The following is a 12,905-nucleotide window of genomic DNA, read 5'->3' as shown; positions in this document are numbered from 1 at the left end:
CTCATCACTGTGGAGGACCTTGGATTTATCAGTTTTTGTGTCATACAAGTAGAAAACTTTGTGTAACTATGAGAAGAAGTAAAAGTGAAGCGATAAGAATTTTAGTAAAAGACAACCACAAGAATATTAACAACAGCATTGGCTAATAACAGGTTGTTTTCATATATTTATTCACAAAACTTTAAAGGATATAGATTGAAAACTCACATCAGTAAATATTACAAATTGTGCAGTTGGTAGCCAAACTCAGGGCCAAGGAAAAGTCTGTGAACTGTTTGAATGACCTAGCTTTCTGCATTGATTGATGATAAAATGCGATGTGATCTTCGTGTGAGTCACAAGTACAGACAAACACAATGTGCTTTTGCTAATAGCACACAAAAACTCAGATCTTTCATGTCTTTATTGAACACAACCTTTCTACATTGGCACTGCTGGTGGAAAAGGAAGGTGGGATTTAATAACTGGTCAAACCTTTGGCAGTAAAAACCTCAACATGCTGTTCCAGTAGCTGCAGATCAGACCTGCACAACATTCAGGAGGAATTTCTCCATCACAGAAGAGACCAGTTCAGGTCTGGGCTCTTCTGACTGGGCCACATGAAAAGGTGGACTTTCTTTGTCTGAAATCATTCTGTAGTAGATACACTTTGATGTTTGGGGTCATTGTCCTGCTGCGTCACTCAGCTTCTACTGAGCCTGAGCTGGTAACAGCCTCCCTGACATTATCCTGTAGGATACCTTGGTAGGATGTTTTTTGGGTTTGGGTTTTAATTTATCTCTATTTTCTGATATTTTTCAGCCCAAACAATTGATTAATTGTTTAAGTGAAAAAATAATCAGCAGATTAATCAGTGCTGAAGATAATTAACAGTTAACTTGCAGCTTTAATTCTCTTCTTATTTTAAGTTTTATTCTGGCAGATAATCGTGGAATATCCTCTAAGACATCACGTATACACAGTAAAACCCTGAATTCACAATCATCGGGGTAATAATTAACTTAGCATTTATGCTAATCTGTGTGGACTCTGATCAAAATGTCAGTTGGGGGCCGCCAATAAATCAACAAGCCTTGTACTGCTGATTAATAGATATGTACCTAGATCAATAAATATGAAAAAATACAAACATACACATCAGAGTGGGTCGACAATGATAGACCACATAGACCCAAGAATGAGACAAATCCTATAAGAATGAACATGTTGGAACAAATAAGGAAAAAAAAATGCTACAAACAGAACTACACAGTAAGGCTGTTAATATTTTTAGCTGCCCTGAGCGCAGACTTCATGGCAGTTTCAATCCACCCATGAGGTGTGGCTGTGTGTTCACCTGCAAAGTGCACCCGTCCCTCGCTCTGGAACAATTCTCTGGCATAGTGTCCCTGCTGGTAGGGTGTGAACAGGGCGAAGGCTCCCAGACTGTAAGGATCCAAGCCCCACTTCTTCACCAGCCCCCCCGTCCACAGATCCCTTATTACCTCTCCGTGGATCTTGACCAAGTCCTCCAGGACCACAGCCATCAGCTCCTCCTCGCTCATCCCTTGGAAGAGGGTGGAATCGTCAGAGCAGGTGTAAGATGCCAGGAGGGCCCCTGCGTCTGTGCCAGGGAAGCTGTGGCTGGGGTAGTAGATGAAGCGAGAGGGCCGGTCTGTGATGCTCTTCCCTCCTCTGATGCCCTCTTTCTCCCAGAAGCGTTGCTTGAAGCTGAGAACAACCTTGGTGGAGCTGGCGTAATGGACTGAACGCAGGGCCTCCATCTTGTCCCCGGAGAGAGGCGGCTGGAAGTTAATGAAGAGGGTCGCCTTGGCTGTGGCCGTAACCAGGGCATAGTCCACTGTTAGGTTGGTTAGGGCGCCTGAGTTATGCCAGTCCTGGTATGTTACAGTTACGTTGCTGCCACCTGTTTGGTTGATCTGTTTGACCTTGGAGTTGAGAAGGATGGTGGCGTTTAACACCTGGTAGAAAGCTCTGGGGAGGTGGTCAAATCCATCTTTCACTTCAAAGTACCTGAAAAGAAAACACACCCGTGAAAACCTCTCCATCACACTACACCATTAAAAATATAATTAATACATTGAATTATTTCTTACGCCGTGTTGTCGTTGATGTCTGACTGTATGTACAGCATCTCTATCAGTGACGTGTAGAAGAGGCTGTTTTCGTTCAGGATGTCCCCGATCATCCTCAAAGCGCCACGGCTCAGGTTGCCCTCCTTCACCAGATATTCCTGTCAGCAGTCAAACGTAAAATGTCATTCATGTACTGAAACGTATGGCCTGTGTGACATCTGTTAAAGCAATTCCAAAATAAACGAACGGCTACCTTCACTGTGTAGGAATCATATTTATTCAACATGGCACTGCAGCCCATCGTCTTCAGGTCATCTCTCACCTGTGCACAGATTACAATACTTACAAAAAGATATCTCTGTCCTTTTTCAATAAAACTATATTAATGTGTAGGAAAAATAATAATGAAACAGTTAAATGTATTGTGAGGAGTATGCACAAACCTTCCACAGTGCCTGACTGAAGAGCTGAGCAGCTGATTTCCCCCTCTCTCTTTCATTCAGGCTGTAGTTGAGCACACCAGGGTTGTTTTCCACAGCATAGGTTTTCTGTAGCACTCCATTCACCAAATAGTAGGTGTTTATGTCATCTTGGATGAAGGGGTTTAGAGCAATTTGTAATTTAGAGGCAAAGGAAAGCAGAATCCTGCGGAATACAGATCGTATATGAGTGTATCATGTATATAGGAGAGATTTGACATTCTTCTTTTTAGGTTAGGTCTTGGTAGAGGACTATCAGAAAATACAAAATACCAGTAACTATAGCTCTCAAATAATTCTAGTGGCCTAAAAAGTACAGTATTTCAAAACTTTACTTAAATATGATAGCAGAAGAAACTGAATACAAACCCATTGGGATCACTTGGCTTAATCTCCTCTAAATACTGATCTGACAAAGACCCTTTAACACAGTGAGACCACCCATCATATTATGGCCCAGCTATAATATGAACTCACTTATGAAAGCTGGGGATCCTCATGGCACCCACTTCAGCGTACCAGCCTTCTCTTCTGTTCCTGAAGGTCTCCACACGTCCTCCAATACGGTTACTCGCTTCTATTATGGTCACCTTGTTGTCCACGGGGACACACACCATCATCACGTTAAATACACCTCAATACGTACAGCATGTGCATTTCAAGGAATTTAAGACTATTTATGACCTCAACAGAAACATCATCAGCAGGGACTGGAGTATACATGGTCCCAGTTATCCTAAAGTCATTTAACACTTCTTTGGTTCAGTGCACATTAAGAGGAAGGTTGTTCTCAGTGCACCTTGGCCAAAGCGCTCTCACCTCTTTCCTGTAAGACCATTCAATGTTCATAGTTCATGATAGTCTGGTTGTTGTGATATTCAGTGACACAGTCAGTAGGCTGTAAAGCAGTATGAATAATAGAGGAGGAATGCTTGTTTCCTAGTCTCTCACTGTTTACATGCAAGGTTGCTCACACAGACCAGCTGTTTGAGTTTTCTCAGAACAGTGGTGGGAAATGTTTCGCTATAGTCTGTGAACAGCAGTCAGTTCTATAGTAATGTTTACCTAAAAGATGTTCTAAAATACTGAGGATGAGACCAAACAAGAAGATAGCGCCCAGTTGAAAATATCATTGATGGCTTTTTTTACTTTCACACATTAAAAAAAAAAACATACACACATCACTCTTTGTCAGCTGCGATGCAGTGTCAGAGATGTTACCTGTCTGTGTGTCTTCTGATAGATCAGAGGGTGACCCGAGAGTCATCAGTATTTACTCAGAAAATGTTTGATTACTGTCACAGAACAGGCAACATTTCCTCACTATAAATGATTGTTACCTTATGCCCAGCATCTTCTAAAAACTTTGCAGCCGTCAATCCAGCGATGCCCCCACCGATGATTGCTACATGACGAGGTGTCTTGGTGGCAGGAAGACCTTTATCCACGATGTCCAGGAGCTCGCTGTAGTCTGTGTCTTGGAGGCACTCATACAGTGGGTCTCCAATGATCCCGCTCACAGCAAACACCACAACTCCCACGAGAACCAGAGGAACTGACGGAGGCAGAAAAGAGAAGTTAAAGGGACAAATTCAAAGTATCATGAGGGAACAGGAGGGATATTTTCAAAATTTTAAAGTTCAGACAGTAACAGCTAAAACTGAAAACCCCCAAGTTCCCGCTGAGCTACCACCTACACCCAGTTTCCTTTATTTACTCACAAACACAACCAAAGCGCATCTCTAAGGAGAAGTTATGACAAATAGCATGAAACGTCATGCAGAATTTTCACAGTAATTCACAAATTAGTCATCCCTTCCTCAAAGGAGATTTTATTCACATATACTTGAAAGACAAATTTTATACCTAATAAATCACAATAGCTGCATTAGACTTTTAACTGTTAAATGAACATATTGTGTCTTAGAAATAAAATACTCACAGAATTTACAGAGCGCCATGTGAGGGAACATCTTGAGAATGGAACTCCACGGTCTAGACTTCTTCCCTCTGCTACTGATACTGACACTATGAGATGAAAATGAAACCTACCAGAGACAAGAATGTTATAAGTTTATTGTAGAGTCTCCCGCTGATGTTATCCTGAATAACCAGAAGTGTAACATTCCACTGAACGAATTGTGCTTGGTATAGAAATATATTGTCTTCCTCTATAAACACGAGGAATACACATTAAATTTGGTTAAAAGGAGAAGTTAAATGATACACATGCATAAGTGAATTATCTAAAATGCGAAATGGAATAATGTTAATTCAGACTGGAACATCTCTCAGGCTACAATCCACTCACCTTTATCAAAGGTACTGTCTCGTAATTCATCATAAGCCTATGCATAACTGAGTAGAAATGACCAAGTCCTTGATAAAGCTAAACTCATCTCTCCGTACGAAAGCAACCTGGAAAACCTGGAAGCGTGGTATGTGTGAAATTGCACACGACGTAATTTTAATGAGGGACTGTGTGGCTCCTCACGTCTTCTAGAAATATTTTCCCACACCGGCTCGAGAGTCAACCACACTGAACAAATCAGATTAGTGAGGTTATACTAGTCATCTGCATACCTCATTTCCTCCATCTTCATTCATTTCAATATCTGACCTGAAAGTTCTCATTCAGTGGTACCAAAAAAATGTCTAATTCAAACTTAAAGCTGCATTTCATTACATTAAATATACTTCACAAAAACACAGTACATTCCACTACAGTATTTTTTTTTTCTATCATAAATATTCTTTAGTTTTTTAAATGTTTATATTGTCTGTATTGCCAAAATCCAGCAGTCCCACTCACCTCTCTCCTTCTGTGTCCTCTCTCCTTCTGTGCCCAACATAGACGGTTTTTATATGCTGCAGTAAATGAAAGCAAAAGTGGGAACACAAAAGAGAGTGAAGTTTCATTTTCCACACATTACATTAGTAGCCATATTGTAGTTTTTCATATTAAAAGCTGTAGGCTGTATAATTACTTTTGTGAAAGTGATACTGGTAATAAAAGAAAGTATTGAGGAAATGTTTTTATTCGACTGACAAAAACAAAGGAAGAGATAAAGAAAAAAAGCTGAAAATAGAAAAAGAAAAAAAAAGAAAAATAGCTGTCACAAACCTTAAGGAGCGTGAAGTGCTCTGCTGTCTTGTGTCAAAGCTTGCTTTGGACTTGAACAGTCTGGCTGCTGGTTCAGCAGAACACCTCGAAATGAGACACATTCACCTGACCTGCTGTAACTCAGGTGAGATTCTTTATCACAGGTTACAAAATTATATACTCTACACAGACGGTGCAAAGCTGAACACAGCATTGTTGGAGGTCAAGGGGCAGGTTTTATTTAACATTTTTGTCAGTATATGGGAAAACACTAAGGTCACTGAACTAATTAAAAGCTCTAGGGGTTAAATCACCCATGTTAATGTATAATGTGTAAGCTACAGCTCTCACAGTACACTGTGAAATCAGACAGGGGTCTGAGCTATAGTCAGTTGTTGGGTCTGCTGAATGTAAGTATGGAAAAAGATTTGGGTGGGGTGGGAAAGGAGAAACAAAACAAAAAGAAGACAAAAAAGGCAGCAGTTTTCAGTGAAAAAGCTCTGACTGTCTCATTGTAGGCAACTTGCCAAATAATCTGTAAATCTGTGTAAATCTGCTGCTAGCAATGGGTTGGTTAGGGACTGAACTGATCATCACTGTTAACATCACTGTCATCATTAGGCAAAGAAGCAACCAGGACTTATTTAGCATCCAACATACACTGATACAAAGATTAGTTGTTCTGAGCTGTTTTTGTACCATTCCCATTTCAACTCATCTTGAGTTCACGGACAGGTGGTATTAATGAGATTCTTGTTTTTACCTGTGGGGCCATGTTCTGAAAGTCCTTGACAGAAGGTCAATGGAGAATGAAAGTTTCCCATCATTGATTCAAAGAAAATAAAATATTTTTCCATCCCATTCCTTTCAAAGCAAAGAAAATTGTCCTTTCCCTACAGGTCACTAGTTCAGTCTTGTGTAAGTGTATAAGTAAGATTTAGTAATGTAAGTGTAAACCTCCTCAACACATGAGGCTTCACATATGCACAACAGAATTCTAAAAGAAACCTCTCTTACTTTATTACCAACTACAACTACAACTACATTTTTTTTTTAATCACCGGATAACCATATTTATGAAGGGGCAAGTCTCTGTGAAATAAAATCATGAGCAGGGCCACGCCTCATAATATTTTTTTTCTTAAGAATGACAGAGATCAATCTGCATATTGTTGTTGTGTAACTGCATATTAATTTCTGAAAAACGAAACAGGACCATTGACGCGTTACGTTATCATCATGAAGCATACATATCCCATGAGTCTTAGCAGCTGACAAAGCCTCATGGTAGCTGTAGTTGTTGACCGCTAACAAAACAATCCGTGTTTTATCTGTATATATTTAAGGTGGTGTGAGGTTATAATTTGAGGCCCTGCTTTTTTCTTCTCCTGACATCGTCATTCTTACGCTTCAAAAGCATTTGCCATTAGCCACGAGGAGGCTTTTTCATTTGAACATACGTCATGATACAGGAAGTAAACAAACCAGACGAAAGAGTGGTCATCAAGACGCTCACAAGACCTCCCACTGAGTGCCATGACAGCTCTTGCAGGTTAATTATTATTTCTCTTTTATTTAAATAGCTTGGTGAGAATTACTTACGAATGACACCACTCTGCATGTTAGACTGTGCGGCGTGTAGACTGAAGCTGTAGCTAGCTAATGATACTTACGTCTTTGGGTTCGTACTTAACGCTACGAACCTTTAGCCAAAAAATGTGCAATTTAAGGTTTGTATGCGTTTTAGCAAATGCTTACAACACACAGGACATTATTGCAGATCTCTGACAAATCCACAGTGTCTTGTCTTCATATCGGAATATATGTAATACACCAAGAAGCAGTTATGACTAATATTTCCTCTTGCATCCCGCCGCCCTTTATATCTAGTCTCCTTCCACTGCGAATAAATCGTGCAGGGTGGAGACGGAGGAAGTGTTATATCGTCAAGTAGATATTATGTCGCTTGACTTTGAATAACCTGTATGCCAAATGCTCAGCTGTTGCATGTAGTGATGATCAGTATGATATATAAACATGTTTGTCGGGCCTATGCGAGTCATGCAACAAATGACCAGTAAATTGTCAAATTTCTCAGCGGGGTTTGGTGACGCGTTTTCTCACCAGAGCACACTAGTTTGAAAATCGGGGCTAACGTTAGTCGCACACGTTACCGAGCAGGTTCAGATTATTAGAACAGAAAAAAATGATGATATTAAAGTAAATATTCAAGCGAGTAAACATTCGTTTAAAGCCCAGACATCGCTCAAACTAACGTTAGCAGCTAGCTTAAATATGTTCGCTTTGTATAGTCTGTTTTGAGAGCTATACCTAATTCATATTCTCCATTAGTTTTGCTTTTCAAGGTGCGATGATGCTCTGGTGTGTGTGATCTCCACACCTCTTCCTGTGGGTGTTAAGCCACACAGTAACCCCTACGGTGCCATGGCTGAGGTGTTGGGACAGAGGAGCTTATTGGGGTTTGGTGTGTTGGTGGCATGGCTTGTGCTGTTCCACCTGCTTGTCAACATCTGGCTGCTCTGCGTGTTCACCAGCCTGCTGGTGGTGCTGGGTGGCTGGCTAGGCTCGCAGGCTGTTCTAGAGTCGGACAGTGTGATTCACCTGGAGAGGTTTATTACACTAGAGCAGGTAAGTGTAAAGTTTACTGTGGTTTCCAGCTCTGGTATTAGTTTCACTTTTCAAAGATGCTTTATTGGTTTTACTAGTCTTAGCAGGATCCCATACCTAGTCCCAGTATCACTTCATACACACTTATTTTGTCGTTTCAGGTTCCACCCTCTGTGGAGGATGATCATCGCTTGGACCAGGAGATCCACAATACAGTGAGGAAAATAATCAGGGACTTTGTCACCTCCTGGTACTCCACTGTGTCCTCTGAGAGTGTTTTTGAAACAGAGGTTCAAGAGGCCATGATCTATATGGCTATGGAGCTGAAAAGGCGTGCCAGACAGGTTGACAGGAAGGTACTATGATTTAAATACATCATTGTTCAGAGCTTTTGCAGTGCTGCATTGTGTTTGCATATCCTTAGCGGTCTTCCTTCTGCCATGACATTTCTTTAATGTCATGGCATGTCATTTATTTAATGTCAAGAAACAAGGAAGAAAGAGGTTGCTTGTAGAAGAACTAAATTCACCTTAAGGTTTTGAAAACAATTAGACTTCAATGGGACATTTGTAACTTTTCTAATGCCTGCAGGAGCTGACCCAGAGGATCCTCAATCTGTTTGGCTGCCACCTGCAGGACTACATCAGAGCCAAGGAGCTGGTGGCCAAGCAGCAGACGCCCATGAGGGCAAAGTGGAGCAGTGAGAGCGAGCAGCTCTGGAAGGCATATTCCAGTGTTACCACACCTCATCTCGCCATGACCAGTGAAACAGTGGAACTCAACTACACCAGAGCAGTTGTAGATTTGTTGTTGCATGTTTTGGTGCCATCGCCGCATTTGGAGACCCGCACAGGACGGTTTGTTGTTGGAGAGCTCATCACCTGCAACGTCCTTCTCCCTCTTATTGCAAAACTGTCCGACCCTGACTGGTTAAACATGCTTATAATTGAAATATTCGGGAAGTCCAGCAAACCTCAGGAACCAATCACGACAGAGCCACTGACTTCATCCCCGCCACTGCCACCGCCACCTGCTGAGTCCGAGTTCGCTCCGCCACAGGAGACGACACAGGTGCCTCAAAAGAATAGTGAAGTTCCTCCAGCGAGAGCAGAGACTGACACTGTCCATGAGACGGAGATGCCTGAGGTTCCTGCCTATGACGTGTTTGACTGTGAGGAGGTGGACTGTCCACAGAACAACACAGAGGAAGAAGAAACTACTCGACCATTTCTAGATCATTACATGAGAGGAAGCAAATCAAACCCGTTTTACCAGGAAAATGACTCTGACCTGGATTCTCCTCTGGCTGACTATAAACAGAGTTCCACTGATTCCCTGGTCATGATTGGCCAAGAGGAGGGCCTGTATGACAGACGGAAAGAATGTGCCACATCTGCGGAAAACAACAATGGCGTGGACTTGGAGGATGTGTGTCCCTGTCCAGTGGATGGCTCCTGTCCAGACATCCTGGTGAATTCAGAACATCCTGTTGGCTTCGGCCCCTCATCAGTCAGGACAGCAGAGGGGACTCACAGTGTCAGCAGCCCCCAGGACCTGGAGAGGGAGGGCAGTTCCCCTTCAGTAAACCTAACCAGAGAACTTCTTCTGGGTGTAGAGCAGACTGGATTGGGGAACCCCAATGAAATGACTGTAGTCAGTCCAGTGCAGGGTTCCTCCCCTATGCCATCCTTCAGTTTTGAGCCCCTCAGCAGCCCCGATGGACCCGTCATGATCCAGAACCTCCGCATCACTGGCACCATCACAGCTAAGGAGCACAGAGGCACCGGCTCACATCCCTACACACTGTACACCATCAAAGTAAGGAGATGACACAGTCTGTGTGGTTTTCACCTTTCCTCTGTTTTTTTATTCATTTTGTTCATGTATGATCTTTTCCAGGTGCAACAGTTCAGCATTATTATCTTTGCAGTCCAGTTGTTCTGTGGTGTGCCCTCGCTCAAAGATAGCAATCCGTTACCATCTTACAATTGGTTGTGTTGGTTTTCAGTATGAGACAGCGATGGGTTGTGAGAACTCAGGGAGCGTCCAGCCAGGCTCTGAGGACTCTGAAGACGTACAGACGAGTTGCGAGAATCCGTCTCGCATTCAGCCCGTAGCCTATCACATGGTCAACAGACGATACAGCGAGTTCCTCAACCTGCAAACACGCCTGGAGGAAAAAACAGAGCTAAGGAAACTCATCAAAGGTAGGAGGCGTGGACTCTGGATCAGCTCATTTTTGTGAATTTTATGCATGAGATTAAAATTTGAAATCTTCTTTTGGTGTTGGGAGCCACCAGTGTGCACTGTGGCCTAGTTATGGTTAGTCTGGTTTGGAGAAATCCATGCAGTGTCTGCAGACACACCTGGATTTGCAGTTTAATCCTTGGACATTGCTTAGAAGATGCAGTTTGATTTACTTTTGGTGCTTGAGCCAGCATCCAGGATTTTATCATAATCCTGCTGTGTTTCAGGTGTGAAAGGTCCAAAGAAAATATTTCCAGACATGCCGTTTGGAAACATGGACAGTGATAAGATAGAGGCCCGGAAAGGACTGCTAGAAACCTTTCTGAAGGTTGGTGGATTAATATATTATTGCATTAATTTAGTGTTTATATTTACATGTACACTCACAAACATTTAATATTGTTTTTGATCTCAAAATTCTGTCCTCTTTTTCAGCAACTCTGTGCCATCCCTGAAATAGCCAATAGTGAAGAGATGCAGGAGTTTCTTGCTCTCAACACAGACGCCAGGATTGCCTTTGTGAAGAAACCCTTCATTGTGTCACGCATAGACAAGGTTTGATCCAGAATATTTCATCGTGGTACAACTGAATAATACTTGACTTCATAATAAACACATTGCATATGCATAGTAATTACTATAATCATACTGTGATGTAAACAAAATGTAACAATGATGAAAACAATTTTTTGATGGTTGGGCAATTATGTTTATTTGAAAGAAGTATGTCTCAGCCTGTACTGGGATCATAGTGGGATTTGAAATGCAGTACGTGTGTGTGGTTTTGTGCGTAGATTGTGGTGAATGCCATTGTGGACACCCTGAAGACAGCCTTTCCTCGTTCAGAGCCCCAGAGCCCGACAGAGGATAATGAGGGAGAGGTGGATGGGAAAATAAGCGTGGACAAGAAGAGCAAGTATGACTCCAGAGAGCCAGCCTTAATACAGATGTCTTACTCTTTTCTTACTTTGTCTTGCTATCTTCATATTAACACTAATAAATGTTATCTATACAGCACCTTTCAAAACAAAGGTACAAAGTTCTTGACAAGACTAGAGCTAAAAATATTAAACGTAGGTATAACATTAATTAAAGGCTTTAGGAAGGCAGTCCTAACTAGAAAAGCCTGGTCACCTTTGACCTTGAGCTGGGATTTAGGAACAGCCATAAGAGCCCTGCCTGATGCTGCACTCTGACATGTAGGGGAGCAGCAACACTTGAAGTGCTTGTAATGTCATCAAGTAAAATTTTAAAATCACACAAACTGGGAACCTTTGAAAAAAGTCAGAAAAGGGGTAAAATGATGAAAATTCTATGAAAAATATTAGTCTGTGTAACAGGCCGACAAGTGAAAAGAAGCAACATCTTCTCTAGCAGAAAACAACTAGGATTATGGGAAATATTCATTTTATCATTTGTGTGTGTGTGAGATAAATAAATTTATTTGTACACTGCTAGGTCCCGTCTGAAGTTCTCTAGTAAAAACATTCCCTCTATGAATGGCTCAGACATAAGACCACCGGTTTTGTTCAGTTGGGAGCAAACCAACACAGTAAGTTACATCATTTTACTCGGTTGTTTTGCTGTTCTACCGTGGCCTCTTTGGGAAAATAAAGTCTGTCTTTTTCTGAACTTCCTTCTCCTCTGTGCTCTCAAAGGTGTTTAACAGGATGTCCTTGGAAGATTTGCAAGCCTTTATCACTGAACAAGAAAAATTGGCCACCAGAGCCGAGCCACAGGGGGAGGACAGTCCAGTAGTCGGGGATTTCAGAGGCGGTCTGGATGACAGCTTGAGAGGAAAGCAGAGTCAGGAATGTGGTAAGACCGGGGCAACAGGAAGGCATCGTGTGATATACTCTCATATTCACTCTGTCTGATGTCAAGTTCAGTCAGGCTGTTAGTTGATAAATATCTCAAAGCTGCTGTAGGTAAATTTAAAGAAGTCAGTGGACCGACCTCAAAACACACAAACAGAAAAATAAACCCCAAACATCACCCGTAGTTACGACTAACTGCCAACACAGCATCGTGTGCAGCCAAGTTACTGCTCGTAGTCTGCTGCATCCAGTGGATGAGGACCAGCTCTGAGATTTCTGAGCTCTTGATGGCTTCACAAGACCTATGTGTAATGGTTTCTGTCTAGACTGCTGGAAGAATCATAACACTAGTGCTGGCATTAGCAGTTTAAGCTTATACTACAAAGAGAGTGCTACAGTTAGATTGATGGTTTTAAATTGATTTAATCAGATATTTTGATTTAGTTAAAATCCGATCTTGGACATGAACCTTAAAAAGATAAGGCCACCAAATTGTCTTCCATCATCATCTGTGCAATCTTAATGCCTGCTTGTCTGAGTCACCCTGGCTCGTCTG

The 12,905-nt window shown here is 41.9% G+C and overlaps 2 protein-coding genes across 7 annotated transcripts in view; one reads left to right on the top strand and one right to left on the bottom strand.

Annotated features, from left to right (window-relative positions):
• Positions 1-16: 16 nt before the first annotated feature.
• On the bottom strand, positions 17-5,379 carry il4i1 (interleukin 4 induced 1). Of its 2 annotated transcripts, none has more exons than XM_041045857.1 (8): positions 5,367-5,379; positions 4,497-4,602; positions 3,895-4,109; positions 3,032-3,144; positions 2,519-2,720; positions 2,329-2,397; positions 2,097-2,233; positions 17-2,013 (listed from the first exon to the last, which is right to left on the bottom strand). In XM_041045857.1, the coding sequence occupies exons 2-8, from the start codon at positions 4,525-4,527 to the stop codon at positions 1,245-1,247; spliced, it is 1,536 nt and encodes a 511-aa protein (XP_040901791.1). In that variant the 5' UTR covers positions 4,528-4,602; positions 5,367-5,379; the 3' UTR covers positions 17-1,244. The 2 variants fall into 2 exon arrangements, with proteins under 2 accessions (XP_040901791.1, XP_040901792.1); XM_041045858.1 differs by lacking the exon at positions 5,367-5,379 and adding an exon at positions 4,866-4,883.
• Positions 5,380-7,161: 1,782 nt separating this feature from the next.
• Positions 7,162-12,905, top strand: part of snx19b (sorting nexin 19b) — a 29,684-nt gene continuing 23,940 nt past the window's right edge. For 3 of the 5 annotated variants that reach the window (XR_005894579.1, XM_041046297.1, XM_041046299.1), the window contains exons 1-9: positions 7,988-8,306; positions 8,447-8,641; positions 8,877-10,103; positions 10,294-10,492; positions 10,760-10,860; positions 10,968-11,087; positions 11,327-11,448; positions 11,991-12,084; positions 12,191-12,350. Coding sequence is in view for 4 of the 5 variants with exons in the window: in XM_041046297.1 (XP_040902231.1) it covers positions 8,103-8,306; positions 8,447-8,641; positions 8,877-10,103; positions 10,294-10,492; positions 10,760-10,860; positions 10,968-11,087; positions 11,327-11,448; positions 11,991-12,084; positions 12,191-12,350 (2,422 nt within the window). In the remaining variant the exon portion in view is untranslated. Of the gene's footprint in view, positions 7,210-7,987; positions 8,307-8,446; positions 8,642-8,876; positions 10,104-10,293; positions 10,493-10,759; positions 10,861-10,967; positions 11,088-11,326; positions 11,449-11,990; positions 12,085-12,190; positions 12,351-12,905 lie in introns of those variants that run through there. The other 2 variants (XM_041046298.1, XM_041046301.1) reach the window with 2 other exon arrangements.

This window comes from Toxotes jaculatrix, chromosome 9 (genome assembly GCF_017976425.1).
Source record: "Toxotes jaculatrix isolate fToxJac2 chromosome 9, fToxJac2.pri, whole genome shotgun sequence".
Lineage (NCBI taxonomy): Eukaryota > Metazoa > Chordata > Actinopteri > Toxotidae > Toxotes > Toxotes jaculatrix.
Note: the sequence above shows the minus strand (reverse complement) of the source record. Positions and strands in the feature narration are given on the sequence as shown.